This window comes from Rattus norvegicus, chromosome 14 (genome assembly GCF_021556685.1).
Source record: "Rattus norvegicus strain SHRSP/BbbUtx chromosome 14, alternate assembly SHRSP_T2T, whole genome shotgun sequence".
In the NCBI taxonomy this organism is placed as follows: domain Eukaryota; kingdom Metazoa; phylum Chordata; class Mammalia; order Rodentia; family Muridae; genus Rattus; species Rattus norvegicus.
The window spans coordinates 83,024,618-83,039,468 of record NC_141547.1 but is presented as its reverse complement, the minus strand read 5'-3'; the positions used below and the strand labels follow the sequence as shown (position 1 = coordinate 83,039,468).

Sequence of the window (14,851 nt, the reverse complement as noted above, 5' to 3'; positions counted from 1 at the left end):
GCCAATGGGGCCAATCCCTACCCATCCTGCATAGCACAGGAGCTCTCTACAGAACACTTAGTCCGTGGTTCCAAACAGGGAGTATCTACGGCCCCCACCTGTGGACCCCTGGACCCACTGTGTCTGACTTTGATGGTCCATCTCTGGGCATGTGGTTTCCTGATGCCATGGCTTTCATGAAGTTGGCATCCTGGTGAGAGAAGGGGACAGTGTACATCCTCAGGTGACACAAAGTGGCATGTCAACAAGGGACATGTGCTGAGGGGGAAAATGGAGGCAGGAGGTGCTGGACACGAACCTCACTGTGGCAGCGCCACCAGCTCAGTACTGTCCTGTGGTATCTAAGAAAGGCAGAGACACTGTTGACCAGCAACCTGCAACACCCACAGGTGAACTTCAATGAGCCCCTGTCCATGCTCCAGCGACTTACAGAGGACCTCGAGTACCACCACCTGCTGGACAAGGCGGTGAACTGCACCAGCTCTGTGGAGCAGATGTGCCTGGTGGCTGCCTTCTCGGTGTCCTCCTACTCCACCACCGTGCACCGCATCGCCAAGCCCTTCAACCCGATGCTGGGGGAGACCTTCGAGTTGGATCGCCTGGAGGACATGGGCCTGCGTTCTCTCTGCGAGCAGGTAAGGTCAGCTATTCATCTGGCCGGGTGACAAATGGACTACAGCTTGTGACCCTGATGGAACCTTCAGTTCATGTCTAACTGGGCAACTGGGCCTCTCATGGCAAGGTCAGGTCCAGACGCAGAGAGGGGCATGGTGGGAGAGCCTGGTGAGACAGTCATGTCTGGCCATAGGAGGGAAGGATTAATCCCCCAACCAGGGATTAGTGGAACAAAAATAGAAGGTAATTTACAGGGGTCACTAGCAAGTCTAGACAAGCTAGAGCATAGGTCACCACTGAGCCAAGTGTCAGGCAGCAGCCTGGGACATGCATATTGAGAAGGACACGTCCCCGGTCAATATCCCCTCTATCCTTTCCCCATGAAGATAAGTCAACGCTACACACGGTCACATGGCAGTCTGATGCTGAACCAGGACACCTTTCAAGGAGATGGCCCAGTGCCGTAGAGCTGCTCTGGGCCCCATGATCAGCCAGAAGGAACCCCGAAAGCTGCCTGAGCAGGCTGCCAGTTTAGATATACTCCAGGGCACGCAAGGACTTGTCAGGTGGCAGCAGTAACCAACACAAGATTATGGTGGCTAAGTGTGAAACAGGAATTGGAAAATTTGCTGACTGACACTTTAGAGGTGGGGCTTGGGGATCTCAGAGTCCTTGGCCTGAACCCCTCTTCCTCATCCAGCCAGTGGTGAGTGCCCTAGAGGCTCCAGGTGCAGTTCAGACACCGAGACACAGTGAGGACTGCAAGACACAGAGCTCTCATTGTTCGGGGTGAGGGTTTGGGGCTCAGGACGTTAATGTCTAGCTGTTCAGGCAGAATGGTCAGTTGAAGTGGTCACGGCAGTGCATGGCGCTAGAGCACACGTGGTTAGACAGAAGGGAGAGGGGCAGATAGAAAAGGGAGACGATAATCACGGGAGAACACGATAATCACTGGGCTCACTGGATCCCTGAGGGGAGTTTGGGGACAAGGCAAGGTTGTGCCGTGAGGCACCCTGAAAAGAGTCTGGGGCAATACAGCCTGGCTGTTGTGCGGTTGGGATGGGGGGCATGAAGACCCCTGGCTGGGTCTGTGTCTAGCTATGCTCATACCTAGCTTGGTCTGGTCCCAGGTGAGCCATCACCCCCCGTCTGCTGCCCACCACGTGTTCTCTAAGCATGGCTGGAGCCTCTGGCAGGAGATCACCATCGCCAGCAAGTTCCGGGGGAAATACATCTCCATCATGCCACTTGGTGAGCTCAGGGCTCCCTGGATGGGAGGGTGCTTGGCTTTGCCCATCTGAAAGCCAGCTGTGACCCCCAGGCCCACTGACCACTGATCTCCTAGCCTATACCCCGTCCCTCCAAGGTTTTGCAGATATCCCTCTAGTTCTTGACCCTGGGTCTGTGGGTGGTCTGGCCAGAGCCGCCATGAGGGACCCATGGCCTCTGACCTGTCTGGCCTCCAGGTGCCATCCACCTCGAATTCCAGGCCAGTGGCAATCACTACGTGTGGAGGAAGAGTACCTCCACTGTGCACAACATCATCGTGGGCAAGCTCTGGATTGACCAGGTCAGGGGGTCCTTGGGGAGGTGGGGCCTGTGACCCAGGGACTGACAACTGACCACCACCTGCTCTCACTAGTCAGGGGACATTGAGATTGTGAACCACAAGACCAAGGACCGGTGCCAGCTGAAGTTCGTGCCCTACAGCTACTTCTCCAAAGAGGCAGCCCGAAAGGTAACCAGGGTCACAGCCTGGAACCCTGTGGGCCCAGAGCAGACTGTGTGCTTATGTGTCCTGCCAACATCCGCAGGTGACTGGAGTGGTGAGCGACAGCCAGGGCAAGGCCCACTACGTGCTGTCAGGTTCCTGGGATGAGCAGATGGAGTGTTCTAAGATTGTGCACAGCAGCCCCAGCTCTGATGGGAAGCAGAAAACCGTGTACCAGACGCTGCCAGCCAAGCTGCTATGGAGGAAATACCCACTGCCGTGAGTCAGGGTGGGGCGCCATCTTTGGGGGATAAGGGGGCCAAGACAGAGGCAGAGAAGAGGGCAGGGAAGAGACTGGCATAGGATTCCCCTCACCCCACCTATCTAGCAGAGAACAGGGTCAGGATGCTGCCATCCCAGTGCCAACAGTGGCAGCCCAACAGCTCATGGGCATGAAGACAGTCAGTGGCAGCAAATGCTGTGTAGACACTCTGAGCAAAGTGACCGAGTAGAGTTCTTCCCTGCAACGAATGCCACAAGAAAAAAAGCCAAGCTTGACAACAAATCACAGGAAACTGAGCGAGAAACTTACAGCAAAGACAAAAGAGAGAAACCTATGGAGGAAAAAATGGCTGAAATTGAGGATCCACAGCAAGGTTCAGTAGAGCAAATATGGCCTCGGGATACAGGTTGGAAGAAAGGCATTGCAGCATAAATGGGAACTTTGGGGATACCTGCAACTCTAGCACTCAGAAGTTGGAGCCGAAGGGTTCTAAGTTTGGGGCCAGCCTGAGCTGCATAGTGAAACAGCATGAGCCTGCGTAGTGAGTGAGATAGCCTGTACTCCATGGTGAGACTCTGGGTCAAGAAGCCAAAAGAGAGAGGTAAAATGGGAAGGCCTACACGTTGGTCACCACAAGTGAGTCCCAGAGCACTTCCTGAAAGTGTGTGTAGAATTCACCCCTAGACTCCCTGAGCAGTCCTCAGCTGCATAAGGTCCACAGCAAGGCCGGGAGCTGTATCTAGCTGCTGTGCTTCTAGCCCAGGGTCCCAGAAGGAAATGGGTACTGCTGGAGAGAGGGTGTTCTACGTCTATTAAAGTAGCCAGTCTCTCCTGCTACAGGTCATGTCAGGTTGGCCCAGGAATTGCTATGTAGCCCAAACCTCAAATTTGCAATCCTCCTGCTTCAACATCCCAAGAGCTGGGATTTCAGTCATGTACCACTGTGCCTGGCCCCAAACCGCCAGATTCTTAGAAAGCTATTACTTGTTGAAATCCTGCACCCCAACAGCTGTCTTCAGCAATATCGGGAGCCTTCCAGGTGCTGACAGACTGGCATTACCAATGACAGGAAGAGGAGGAATACAGCCATCCCTCGGTAACCAGCAAACCAAGTTTTCCAGGAGGAAAGAAGCAAATAAAAGTGGAAAGGAGGCAGAATAGGTTAACAATGAAAGCTGCTCACTGAGGATGGAGGCGTGACTTAATGGCAGAGCCCCAGTGCTCAGCATACACAAGCACTGAGTGCTAGCACAGAAGACAAGATCCCACATTAAAAGTCAGGAGAGGAAGAAAGACCTCGGGTCAAGAGAATCTATAGACTGAATGGTAAAGTTAAAGATAATGTTCATTTAGAACTTACTATAGTCAAAACAGTCAAAGGCAAGAGGATCAGCAGTTCAAGGCCAGCCTGAGCTACAAACCTTACCTCAGAAAAAAAAAGAAGGCAGCGTTTCAAGGTATTTTAAATGTCTTCTATTTTATGTATGAATGTGTGCTGCATATGTATGTATGCAACATCTTGCATGCAGGTGCCCTAAGAGGGCAGAAAGGGGTGTCCTATCACTTGGGACTGGGGAGTTACAGGTGGTCACGAGCTGCCATGTGAGTGCTGGGTCCTCTGGAAGAGCAGCCAGTGCTCTTATCCATTGAACTATAGCACCAGCCCCTCAGTTTATTTTAAACAGTGAGAGCCCAGGACATATTGAAGGCCAGAGGAAAGACCTATCCTAAGCCTTGGGACATGGAGATTGCAGGAGGATGGAAAAGTGATTGGCCTAGAGATTGTCTAGTGCCTGGAGCCCCTCAGAGGTTTATGGATCTGTACAGAGCAGAGGCACAGCAGATCCCGTGGATAAGACTTAAAGAGTCTGGGGCAGAATGGTCGTCCCACTAGGAAAAAGATCAACCAGTGCCTCCCTCCCTCCTACACACACCTCGCTTTGTAAGAGAAGAAATGCCAGACGGCCTCTCCAGTGAGATCAAGTCTCCTGACTGTTAAGAAATAATTCACACTCTGAATGTGAAACTACACATGACTGACTACCTTCTATCCCTTATGAGAATGATTCTTCCTCCTCCTCCTCCTCCTCCTCCTCCTCCTCCTTCCTCTCTCTCTCTCTCTCTCTCTCTCTCTCTCTCTCCCTCTCTCTCTCTCTCTCTCTCTCTCTCTCTCTCTCTCTCTCTCTCATACACACACACACTCTCAGGTAGTAGAGACAGGGCCATAGGAAGTTTATGGCCAGCTGATACACAGTGAATTGAGGCCAGCCTCAGCTACATAAGACCCTGCCTCAAAAAGAGAGGGAAAAAAGCATGAAGAAAGGGTACACGAAGAGAGAGAGGGAGCGCACCCACAGTCCCTGTTCTTAGCAAAGGGTTACTACTAAGAACCAAGACAGAATGTTTGATATAGCCTTTAATCCCAGCAACTCAGGAGGCAGAGGCAGAGGAGTTCAGAGTTCAAGGCCAGCCTGATCGCTGCCTAGGCTCCTAGCCATTAGAAATACAGAGTAAGATCCTGTTAGTTTCTGTTCTATTCTTGTTAAGAGACAAAACCATGATGTGTCTCTGTGAAGAGACAACCTATAAAAGCAATCATTTTACTGGGGGCTTGGTTAGTTCATTATCATCGTGGCAGGAAACATGTTAGCTCGGAGGCAGGCACTGAAACAGTTGCTAAGAACTGTATCCTGATCTGCAGGGAGCAAGGATGGGGAGAGAGGGGAAAAAAGTGGGAGAGGAAGATAGACTCCACCTAGCCTAAGCTAAGTCCACCCCCAGAGACACACTTCCTCCAATGAGTCCACATTTCCTAATCCTCCCCAGACACCAACTGGGTACCAAACATTCAAACACAAGCCTTTGCATGGGGACATTCTTACTTAAACTACCATGAGTCTGTTTTCTAAAAATGAACAGACAGACAACAAAACAAAACAAGCCCTCAACTAACCAAATAAATATTGAAGGAAAGAAAGAAAGGAAGGAAAGAAGGAAGGGCTGGGTGCCAGGGTGCTTACCTATGATTGGAGGACAGAGGGGGCTGAGGCATGAAGGTCTTGAGTTCAGGGGCAGCCTGGCCTATGCAACAAGACCCTGTCTCAAAAAAGAAAAAAGACAGAAAGAGGAAAGAGGGCTAGATTACAGCTCAAGTCAGTGATGGAGTATGGTTAGCATTTATGAGGTCCTGGGCTGAATCCCTAGCATCCAAATTAAGATTATTTTATCATGAAAAGAATTTAAGAGGGGAGTGGTAGCTCACAGCTATAACCCCAGCATCCTAGAGGTGGTGGTGGACAGGTCAAGCCAACCCAAGCTACAGAATGAGAGTCTGCCCCCCCCCAAAAAAAAACCTAGGAGCTAGAAAGGTATCTCAGAGGTTAAAAATGCTCTCTGCCCTTGCAGATGGCCTGAATTGGCTTCCTAGGACCTATGTCAGTGGCTCACTGTAACCCCAGCACCAGGGGATCTGATACCTCCTTCTGGCTCCCTTGGGTGTCTGCTCTCACATATGCAGGAACTCACAGCAGATAGACACTTTTTAAAAAAATAAATAAATAAAAGCAAAAATAATCCAACGGGGAAATGCGCGTCACAGCAGACCATGTGACTCCCTAGCTGTGAAAAACCACCACACAGGTCAGTGAAGGCAGCTGGGAGGCAGCGCTCTCACCTAGCATGCACCCAGAGCCCCAGCAAAGCGACCCTCTAAAAAGCCCAACACAGGCTGGGTGTGGTGGTTCACACCTTTGATCCCAGCACTCAGGCAAGGCCAGCCTGGTCCATACAATGAGTTCCTGGACAGCCAGGGCTCTGTGGAGAGACCCTGTGTCAAAATCAATAATCCTAACTGGGAACCCAGTGTACCACAAGGCGCCATTTTGTATTCATTTGATTAGCAAATGGAGGGGCCAGGCTTGGAGACTTTAACCTTCAGCTCTTAGGTTGAGCATCCTCACATTGGTTGAGCCAGCCTGGAACAAGCCAGACCTCATGTCTGGAAGAACACACCCCCACCTCCACCCCACCCCACCCCATGGGCCAGTCTCCTGTAGATAGGGAAACAGAGGTCACAGGGTTAAGCCCGAGGCATCAGTGTAGTGTCAGGAACCCAAACCCAGAGCTCTGAATCCTCCGGGACGCAGTGAGTGAACAACACACACAATACCGTGTTCTACCTGCTTTAGGCTGTACTTAAGATCGAGTCGAAACACACCTGCGTTTCCGGTTTAGCCTTAAGTCCCATCCCCTACATATCTCATTATATATGCACAGTGCTCCAAATTCCCCAGCATTCTGGATAAGGGTGCAGCCTGACGTGTTAAGTGCTTCAGTCTAGGTATAAAGCGGAGACAAGCTTTTCAATTCCCAACTAATCTACAAAATGTGTATCCTGAGGAAGAGAGTAAAGAATGGGGCTGGAGAGCTGGCTCGGCAGTTAAAAGCACTGGCTGTTCCTCTAGAGGACCAGGGTTCAATTCCCAGCACCCACATGGCAGTGCACAACTGTAATTCCAGTTCCAGGGGATTCGTGGTACCAGGCATGCATGTGGGGTGTGGGTGTGTGTTGCTCTGAATTGTGGGGAGGAAAACAAATAAAAGTGAAGGCTTTACATCTGAACAGCAAATACCACTAGTTAGCCATAGAATACTGTCGCCAGCTGCAGCAAACCCATGTGGGCCACATGCAACTTGTCCATAGGCTGGACTGCTGGACACATTTCAGAGTACTAAAAATGTACCAGCGGTATCTGACTCCAGAGCAATTATACTAGAGGAAGAAAAAAAGAAGAAGAAAACCAAAACCCATGGTTATCCATTCACAAAATATGCTTCAAACTGAGGTTGGGGATTTAGCTCAATGGTAAAGCACTTGCCTAGCAAGCGCAAGGCCCTGCGTTCGGTCCCCAGCTCCGAAAAAAAGAAAAAAAATATGCTTCAAACTAATCGGTAGGGCAGAGAAAATATTATGAAAGCCAAAGACCATGAGTGATCACTGGACCTTGGTAAGCGCTTGGTAAGCGCTGCGACTCAGCTAATGCCATACTTGGAGTGATTGACGTGCAGTTTTGAAATGCGGATCACATCAGAAAAACACGAAATAAAAACTGTGCGCTAAGCATCTATCTCGAATCAGAAAACAAACGAAGAACCAGTTCCAGCCAGGTAGGAGGGAATGCTGTGCGTGATAAAGCAGAAAACCCTAAAGAAGGGCATCATTTTATCTCCAACCAATGAACATACAGGCATCTCCGACCGGGGTGCTCAACATAGGCAAGGTGCTGCAGCCAGCATGGCTATGCCTGACGCTCTGCAAAACAGAGTAGTAGGGGAAACCTTAACAAGACACGGATAAAAAGGACAAGGACAAGAGAGGTCCAGTGTAGAGAAGCAGTTGCGGGTGGATGTACCGGGTGAGGGCTGCAGAGGGCGTGTTCCACGCAGCTGGTGGGCTCTCCGGGCTGTGTTCCTAAAGGATGGGCCAGGAGCCCGCTAAGGGAGGGGCTACCCTTGTCGCTCACCACCGCCTCACCGCCACAGGGAGAACGCGGAGAACATGTACTATTTCTCGGAGCTGGCCCTGACCCTCAACGAGCAGGAGGAGGGCGTGGCGCCCACCGACAGCCGCCTGCGGCCGGACCAGCGGCTGATGGAGAGGGGCCGCTGGGACGAGGCCAACACCGAGAAGCAGCGCCTGGAGGAGAAGCAGCGCCTGAACCGGCGACGGCGGCTGGAGTCGTGCACGGCCGGCTGTGGCGGGGAGGAAGGTGAGCACAGAGCATAGCGTAGCGGGGGAACGGATGGACACCCACCCAGGGAGTGATGGTGTGGCGTGGGTGGGGGGGGTGAGGGAGGGTTTCCCAGGGTAGAAGGGAAGGTGAGAAGGGGTAATATACACCGGGGGGGGGGGGAGGGTGGAGAGCTGAGGAGGGGGCAGTGAACCCCGGGCGTAGCCTAGGCAACAGGCAACTCACCCCGCCCACTGTGCCTGCGGAGCAGAGAAGGAGTCAGATGGCTATTCGCCGCTGTGGTTCGAGAAGAGGCTGGACCCGCTGACCGGGGAGATGGCCTGCATATACAAGGGCGGCTACTGGGAGGCCAAGGAGAAGAAGGACTGGCACATGTGCCCCAACATCTTCTGAGCCACTCCTGCGGAAAATACAGGCACCTGCACTGCCTGTCAGACTTTTCTTTAATGCACCCGATTTAATACAGAACCCACCAATGCGTGTGTGCGCACGCGCGTGACCACACCGCTTAAGAAGGGGTAAGGGCTGACCTGGGTTCTTGCCAGCCCCAGGTCGCCGGGTCACGTGTGCCCGTTGTTATCATTGACTTGGGCCCCATGGGCACCCTAGTTCCCAGTTACCACAACTCAGGCCGGCTGGCCGGGCCATGGGCTGCCCAGGTCACTAACCCCAACCCAGGGAGGAAATATTTCCCTCCTAGGGAGCCTCTTTTGACTTTTTTAAGAAAAAAAAATATCCATTTCTTTCCAACGATGAGGTTTAGTAAATATTTTTAGCACATCACTTAGAAGACTCACTTTCCAAGTGTTCGTTCTTGCCACAGAACGGTTCTGGCAAGAAGCCCGTTTTTAAAGACCTGAGGAAGCCAGGCCCCTTTGAATGGGGAACACTTCAAACACAGCCCGGCTTTCTAGCTGGACTGTCCAAGCTCCAGGAGCGCAACACCCGCAGAGACAGCAGGAAGCCTGGCTGGCCGGCCCAGCATGGCATGCAGAGCCCGAAGGGGGAAGGCAGTCAAAGGCAGCCGCCCCCCCCCCCCCCGTGCCAGGCCTTGGCCATGGTGGGGCAGTATCCCAGTCCCAAAGAGGCCAGGAAGGGCTGAAAGGCAGGGCCCTTAGGTGCTTCCTGCCCAAGAATCAGGCCCCCAAATCAGCAATAAGGAACAAACCCTTCCTTTAGCCTGGGCTGGTGACCCAGGCTCCCAACACCTGGCCTCCCGCCTTGTCCTTCGGCGGCATCAGGGTGCCTCACTCCGAAGTCCTGACATCTTTATTTGCCTAATTTATATATATATATGATATACAAATATATATGACATAGCTATTTTGCTTAAATTTCTATGATACGTGAAAGTGAAAAATGATGAAGACAGACTGCCTGTCTGAGTTTGGCCTCCTGCCAGCCCCGCCCTCTCCTTGTAGCCCTCCCAGTGGCTTCTGCCAACCTTAGAAATGAAACCTGCCCCTCAGACCCTCTGCCTCCAACCCATCTCACTTCAGTTTGATCTGGAAAGTTCATTGCAGGGCCTTTCTTTCTACTCCAGGCCTGGTTTTGTTTTTTGTTTTGTTTTTTATTAAAAAAGAAAAAGAAAACACCACGTATGAAATGCCTTACAATGCCCACTCTAGAGAGGGGGTGGGAAGGGCGGGGGAGGGAAGGTCACTCGGTCTCCCTCAGAGCTGGAATGTACCCCTTCCCAGCAGGCTGAGCAAGCAAGCACCTTCTGATCATAATAAAAACCTTGGTTCTGGAGTTTTCCACAGCCCTGTTCCGAGTCTGTCTGTGGCTGATGAAGGTTACAGCCATGTGGATGGGCCTGGGGGTGGAGCATGGAGGCCTGGGGGTTGGAGCATGGAGGTGTGGTGCTTTATTGTGCTCAATTCCTAAGCCACAAGGGGGGAAGGGGAAGACATGATGGGACAGAGGGGACACCAATTACTGACCCAGAGAAAGGGCACCCCTTGACACCACAGCCACGGTGCAGAACTGGGCCAAGATCTGCCCACAAGCTACCCAAAAGCCACCAGGAGCATCTATTGCTCATTCCTAGAAACGTCCAGGTAGAGGCATCATGGCCATGGACCCCACAGCCTCACAAAAGGTTGGCGAGTTCCTTGCAGCCTGACAACTGTGGTGTAGGCAACGTCTATTGTCCTGTTGCCAGGCAACTCAGACCACTGGCTTCTGAGCCTTGAGGCAGAGAGGCTGGTGGTTTGGCCTGCTGGTTCCACCTCCACCGCCCAGACTTCTAGGTGAGGGAAGTGGTGGTGTTGGGTACCACCATACCAGAGCCAGGACTCGCTATCTGCCTAGAAGCCCAGCACCCCAGGCTCCGACCGGGCTCCACAAAACAGCATCCAGTCTTTCCACCTACCTGGGTGGGTGGCCACTCTGAGCAAGGGGTGCAACTCTGGGATGGACCTGTCTCAGAAGACAAGGGAGGGGACAAGCCACACTGGGCCCAGTTCAAAAAGGACAAAGGCTTCCACACTGAAGCAAAGTGGGATCCAAAGAGTCAGGAATGGACCAGCACAACTCTGAACAGGTCGAAGTGGCAACGCAATGTCCTAGAAAAATTGACCTTCACTCTGGTTCCCTAAAGGCAGGGCTCGAGTGATAGCTGAATTGGTAGAGTCACAGCAGCAGGCAGATTCACTCTCCCACTCAAGACCTGAAATCACTGGGTCACATGGGACAATAAAAACAAATTAAGGGGTCTGGGGGGTGGCTCAGCAGGTAAGCACTTGCTGCACAAGCCTAAGGACAGGAGTTTGGGTCCCCAGCCACATGCTGTCAGAGGACAGAGACAAGTGCAGGGGCCAGTGTAGGGCCAGCAAGCAGGCTAGCCAGACTAGCTGATTGGCGAGCTTGGGTTCAATTGCAAAGCCCTCTCAACCAAGTGGACTGTGCTTGAGGACCATGCTCGGCATCAGTGTGGGGCCTCAGATCATGTGATTGCGCTTGCCTATCCAGCTTGCCGAGCACCACGGTCCAGTAGGATGTTGAGATTGGCTGGGCGAGAGCACAGATTAAACCGGCAAGAGTCAGAACTTGTATCATAGAGACACAGAAAGGAAGCAAGTCAGAGACCCACAGAGTGACGGGGTATTGGAGAGAGTGTGGTGCAGAGAAGTCCACATGTATAGAAGCCCAGCAGCCCAAGGGCAGGGGAGACAGAAGCCACCCCAGAAGCACATAGTGCTGACATGCGCTGTGTGGTGTCAAGTGCCACTGTGAGTGGGGTGCAGGTCAGGCAGCAAAGGCCTCCACAGCAGCGTGGGCACACGGTAGCAAGGTAAAGGGCCAAGGGTGTGGCGGGTGTGAGAGCAACTCAGATGACTCAAAAGAGGACCACCCAGACCACCCAAGTGGAAGAGTCAGGCTGCCAATTCAAACAGAAACAGAAACAGGCTAGAGGGCATTCGCACACTCTCCCCCCTCAGACCTCTCCTTTTTATTCCTGCCTCCTCTCTCTTTCCTTGTCCAGTTTCCTTCACTAAGCCCAGGCAGCCCAGGCATGGGGATCTCAGCGACCTGCCAGAATTGGGGTATGCTGTCCATCTTTTGACTGCATAACTTCTCGCCTCTCTGTTCAGTTTCTAGCCAAGGCTGCCTCACCTCCCCTGCTTTGCCCCTGACTATTCCCTTTGCCCATCCTCCTTTCCCCTTTCTGTCAAGCTAATATGAACCACTAGTCTGAGTTTTGTTTTTCCTTTCCACTGATACCCGAAGTCACCAAAACAGTTACCACATGACCATCAGTGACCCCTTCTTCCTAAAATGGCGGGTGCTTATGGCGGACTCTCTGACTGTGCTGCACTCTAGACACAGGCTTGCACCTTTAATAGTGACTGGATTTCCAGATAATACTCTAAAGCAAGTTTGTACTGTGTGCCTTCTACCCTGACCATGTGTCCAGCTGAGGAAAATGTCACCAGAACAACTTAGTCCACCTTTAACCATGCAAATGCTCTCTGAAAGAATAAAAAAAAAATCTAAATATTTTTAAAAATGAACTCAACCAATGACTAAACTCAAGATAATCAAGCTAGGTGGTCATGGCACAGTCCTTTAATCCTAGCACTCAGAAGGCAGAGGCAGGTCTCTTAAAGGCCAGCCTGGTCTACAGAGCAAGTTCCAGGACCAGCAGGGCTACACAGAGAAATCATGTTATGGGGGTGTGGGGGAAGGACACGCAAGTCCCAATGCAAAACCACAAGTAACACATAAAACAAGGCAATATAACATCCTGAAATCTCTAATCCTACAGCAGTGCCCTCCACCAAGAATGAATTGATGAAATCCAAGACAAAGAACTCAAAAGAATGATTGCATGTCCAAATAAGTTAATAAACTGAGTTCCAGGAGAACACAATTGACCAAATGGAGTAAAGTCAATGCAAGATCTGACATTAGAGTTCAAGAAATTCAAACAATGAAAAACTGTAATCTGGAAATGAAAAACTTAGTTAAATGTAAAAGCTCGGCAGAAAGCCGCACTCACAGTCACAGACAGGCTAGGAGAGCTGAGTTTGAAGACGTGAACTTGGGAAGGCCTAGCACACAGACAATATGGTACCTACAGCACTTTAAAGGGAATATGGACAAGGCTTTTCCTCCTACAGGCACTGAAAACATTTTCAATAAAATCATAGCAGAAAATTTCCCAAAATTAGGAGAAAAGATTGCAGTTCATATAATGAGAGGCATTCAGAACATGCAACAGCCATTCAGAACAGATGACCAGAAAAAGGGTCACAGGGTAATTAAACCAGTCAGTGTACAGAGAAGGAAAGCATAGGAAAAGTGTGGTAAAGAAACCCCTCAACAGTGACTTGGACCCCAGTGAACAGTCATCAGTCACCCCAGAGGTATGCTGATGAGTTTACAAGGCTGACGTACAGAGTGTGGGTGAGCAGTCAGCTGCGGGAGCTTGGATACAGCCAAGCAGCTGAATCATCACATTAGCCCCACCCCATCACGGATGGCAACCTCATAGAAGCTGCATCACAGACTACTTGGTTCTGGTAACTTTCCACTCCCTGCTTTAGCATCTCCCCAGGTCACTTACCTTGAGAAGTAACTGATAACCTAGATGAGGATCTTGTGACCCTTTCCTCCTCCACTACCATTTCCCATAGCTCTGGGCTCTACTTTATTGTCCTCTTGTCATGATTACTGGAGGCTAAGTCCAGGTAAGAAAATGACCATATAACCAACACTGTATAAAGGCAGACCCATGAGATTTCTTGACACACACTTTAAAAGCAAGTTTAAAAGCAGTTTCCTCCAAACTAAAACATTCCCTTGAGGAAGAAGGAAGGTTCATTAACTCCAGAGATAAATAAACTACACATCATCTGTCTTGGGAAGCGGAATGTTTCTTGAAGGCCCCGCCAAGCATTTCATGAGTAAACAGCTATTAGGGAGGAACCTGACTAACCAAGCTGGAGAAAGATTCTTGGACCTGTTGAGCTGCCTATAATTATACTGAGAGCTCTGGGGTTGGTGAGCCCACACCTATACTGGTGGGCTTTATGCTAATTTATCAGCTATTGAGTCACCCCTGCTCCTGTAAGTAGCTCCTTATCCAAACCCAAAGAAAAAACTCATTGGCTTACCAAGTCATTCTTTGTTGCAGTCAATACTTTGGTCTGCCATGAGTTCCCCTTTTGTAATGAATAGATTTGTTTGTGTTGCATCTCTCCAGGAAAAGTCTCCCACACACCACCAGGAAGGCTTGGAATGAAAGGAAACATCGAACCAGACTATTATACCCAGCAAAGCTATCTGTCTTAACTGAAAGATAACTTTCCACAATAAAAAACAGGTTAAAGGAATTCATGACCAGCAAGCCATCTCTACAGGAGATACTTGAAGAAATCCTTCAGACCGAAGAGGAAGACATGTGAGGCCACAAAAATAATTAGCAACATTTGAATAATCAAGAAAGGAAAAGGTAAACCACAAATACTACAGAATTAACAAAAGGACAGGACTTAATACACACCTTTCAATAAAAACAATTATTAATGGTCTTAATTTCCCAATCAAAAGACACAGACTAGTGGATTAAACATCAGGATACAACTATTTGTTGCCTTCAAGAAACATACCATAAAAGACAGATGCTATCTTGTCGCGAAAGGATGGAAAAGGTATTCCACACGAATGGAGCACGGAAGCGAGCCTCACTGTTTTAATACCTGACAAAGTAGACTTCAAGTCTAATAAGAGAGAAGGTCGCTGTCTACTGAATAAAGGAACAATCCATCAAGGGACATTGCAATTCTAAGCATAAGCACCAAACACAGGAGCATCTGGCTTCATTAAACAATATAGCTAGACATAGTCACAGATTAACTCCAGCACAGCAATGAGTTACTTCAAAAGCCCACTCTCGGGCTGGAGAGATGGCTCAGCGGTTAAGAGCACTGACTGCTCTTCCAGAGGTCCTGAGTTCAATTTCTAGCACCCAGTGGCTCACAGCTT

The 14,851-nt window shown here is 50.5% G+C and overlaps 1 protein-coding gene across 46 annotated transcripts in view; it reads left to right on the top strand.

Annotated features, from left to right (window-relative positions):
* The window catches only part of Osbp2 (oxysterol binding protein 2), a 161,555-nt gene extending 151,434 nt beyond the window's left edge, over nucleotides 1-10,121 (top strand). For 45 of the 46 annotated variants that reach the window (NM_001107232.2, XM_087583333.1, XM_087583332.1 and 42 more), the window contains 7 exon segments: nucleotides 390-635; nucleotides 1,746-1,866; nucleotides 2,082-2,185; nucleotides 2,258-2,353; nucleotides 2,430-2,605; nucleotides 8,151-8,377; nucleotides 8,610-10,121. In NM_001107232.2, coding sequence (NP_001100702.1) covers nucleotides 390-635; nucleotides 1,746-1,866; nucleotides 2,082-2,185; nucleotides 2,258-2,353; nucleotides 2,430-2,605; nucleotides 8,151-8,377; nucleotides 8,610-8,752 — 1,113 coding nt within the window. In that variant the 3' untranslated portion in view covers nucleotides 8,753-10,121. 46 annotated transcript variants of the gene reach the window in all.
* Nucleotides 10,122-14,851: the final 4,730 nt, after the last annotated feature.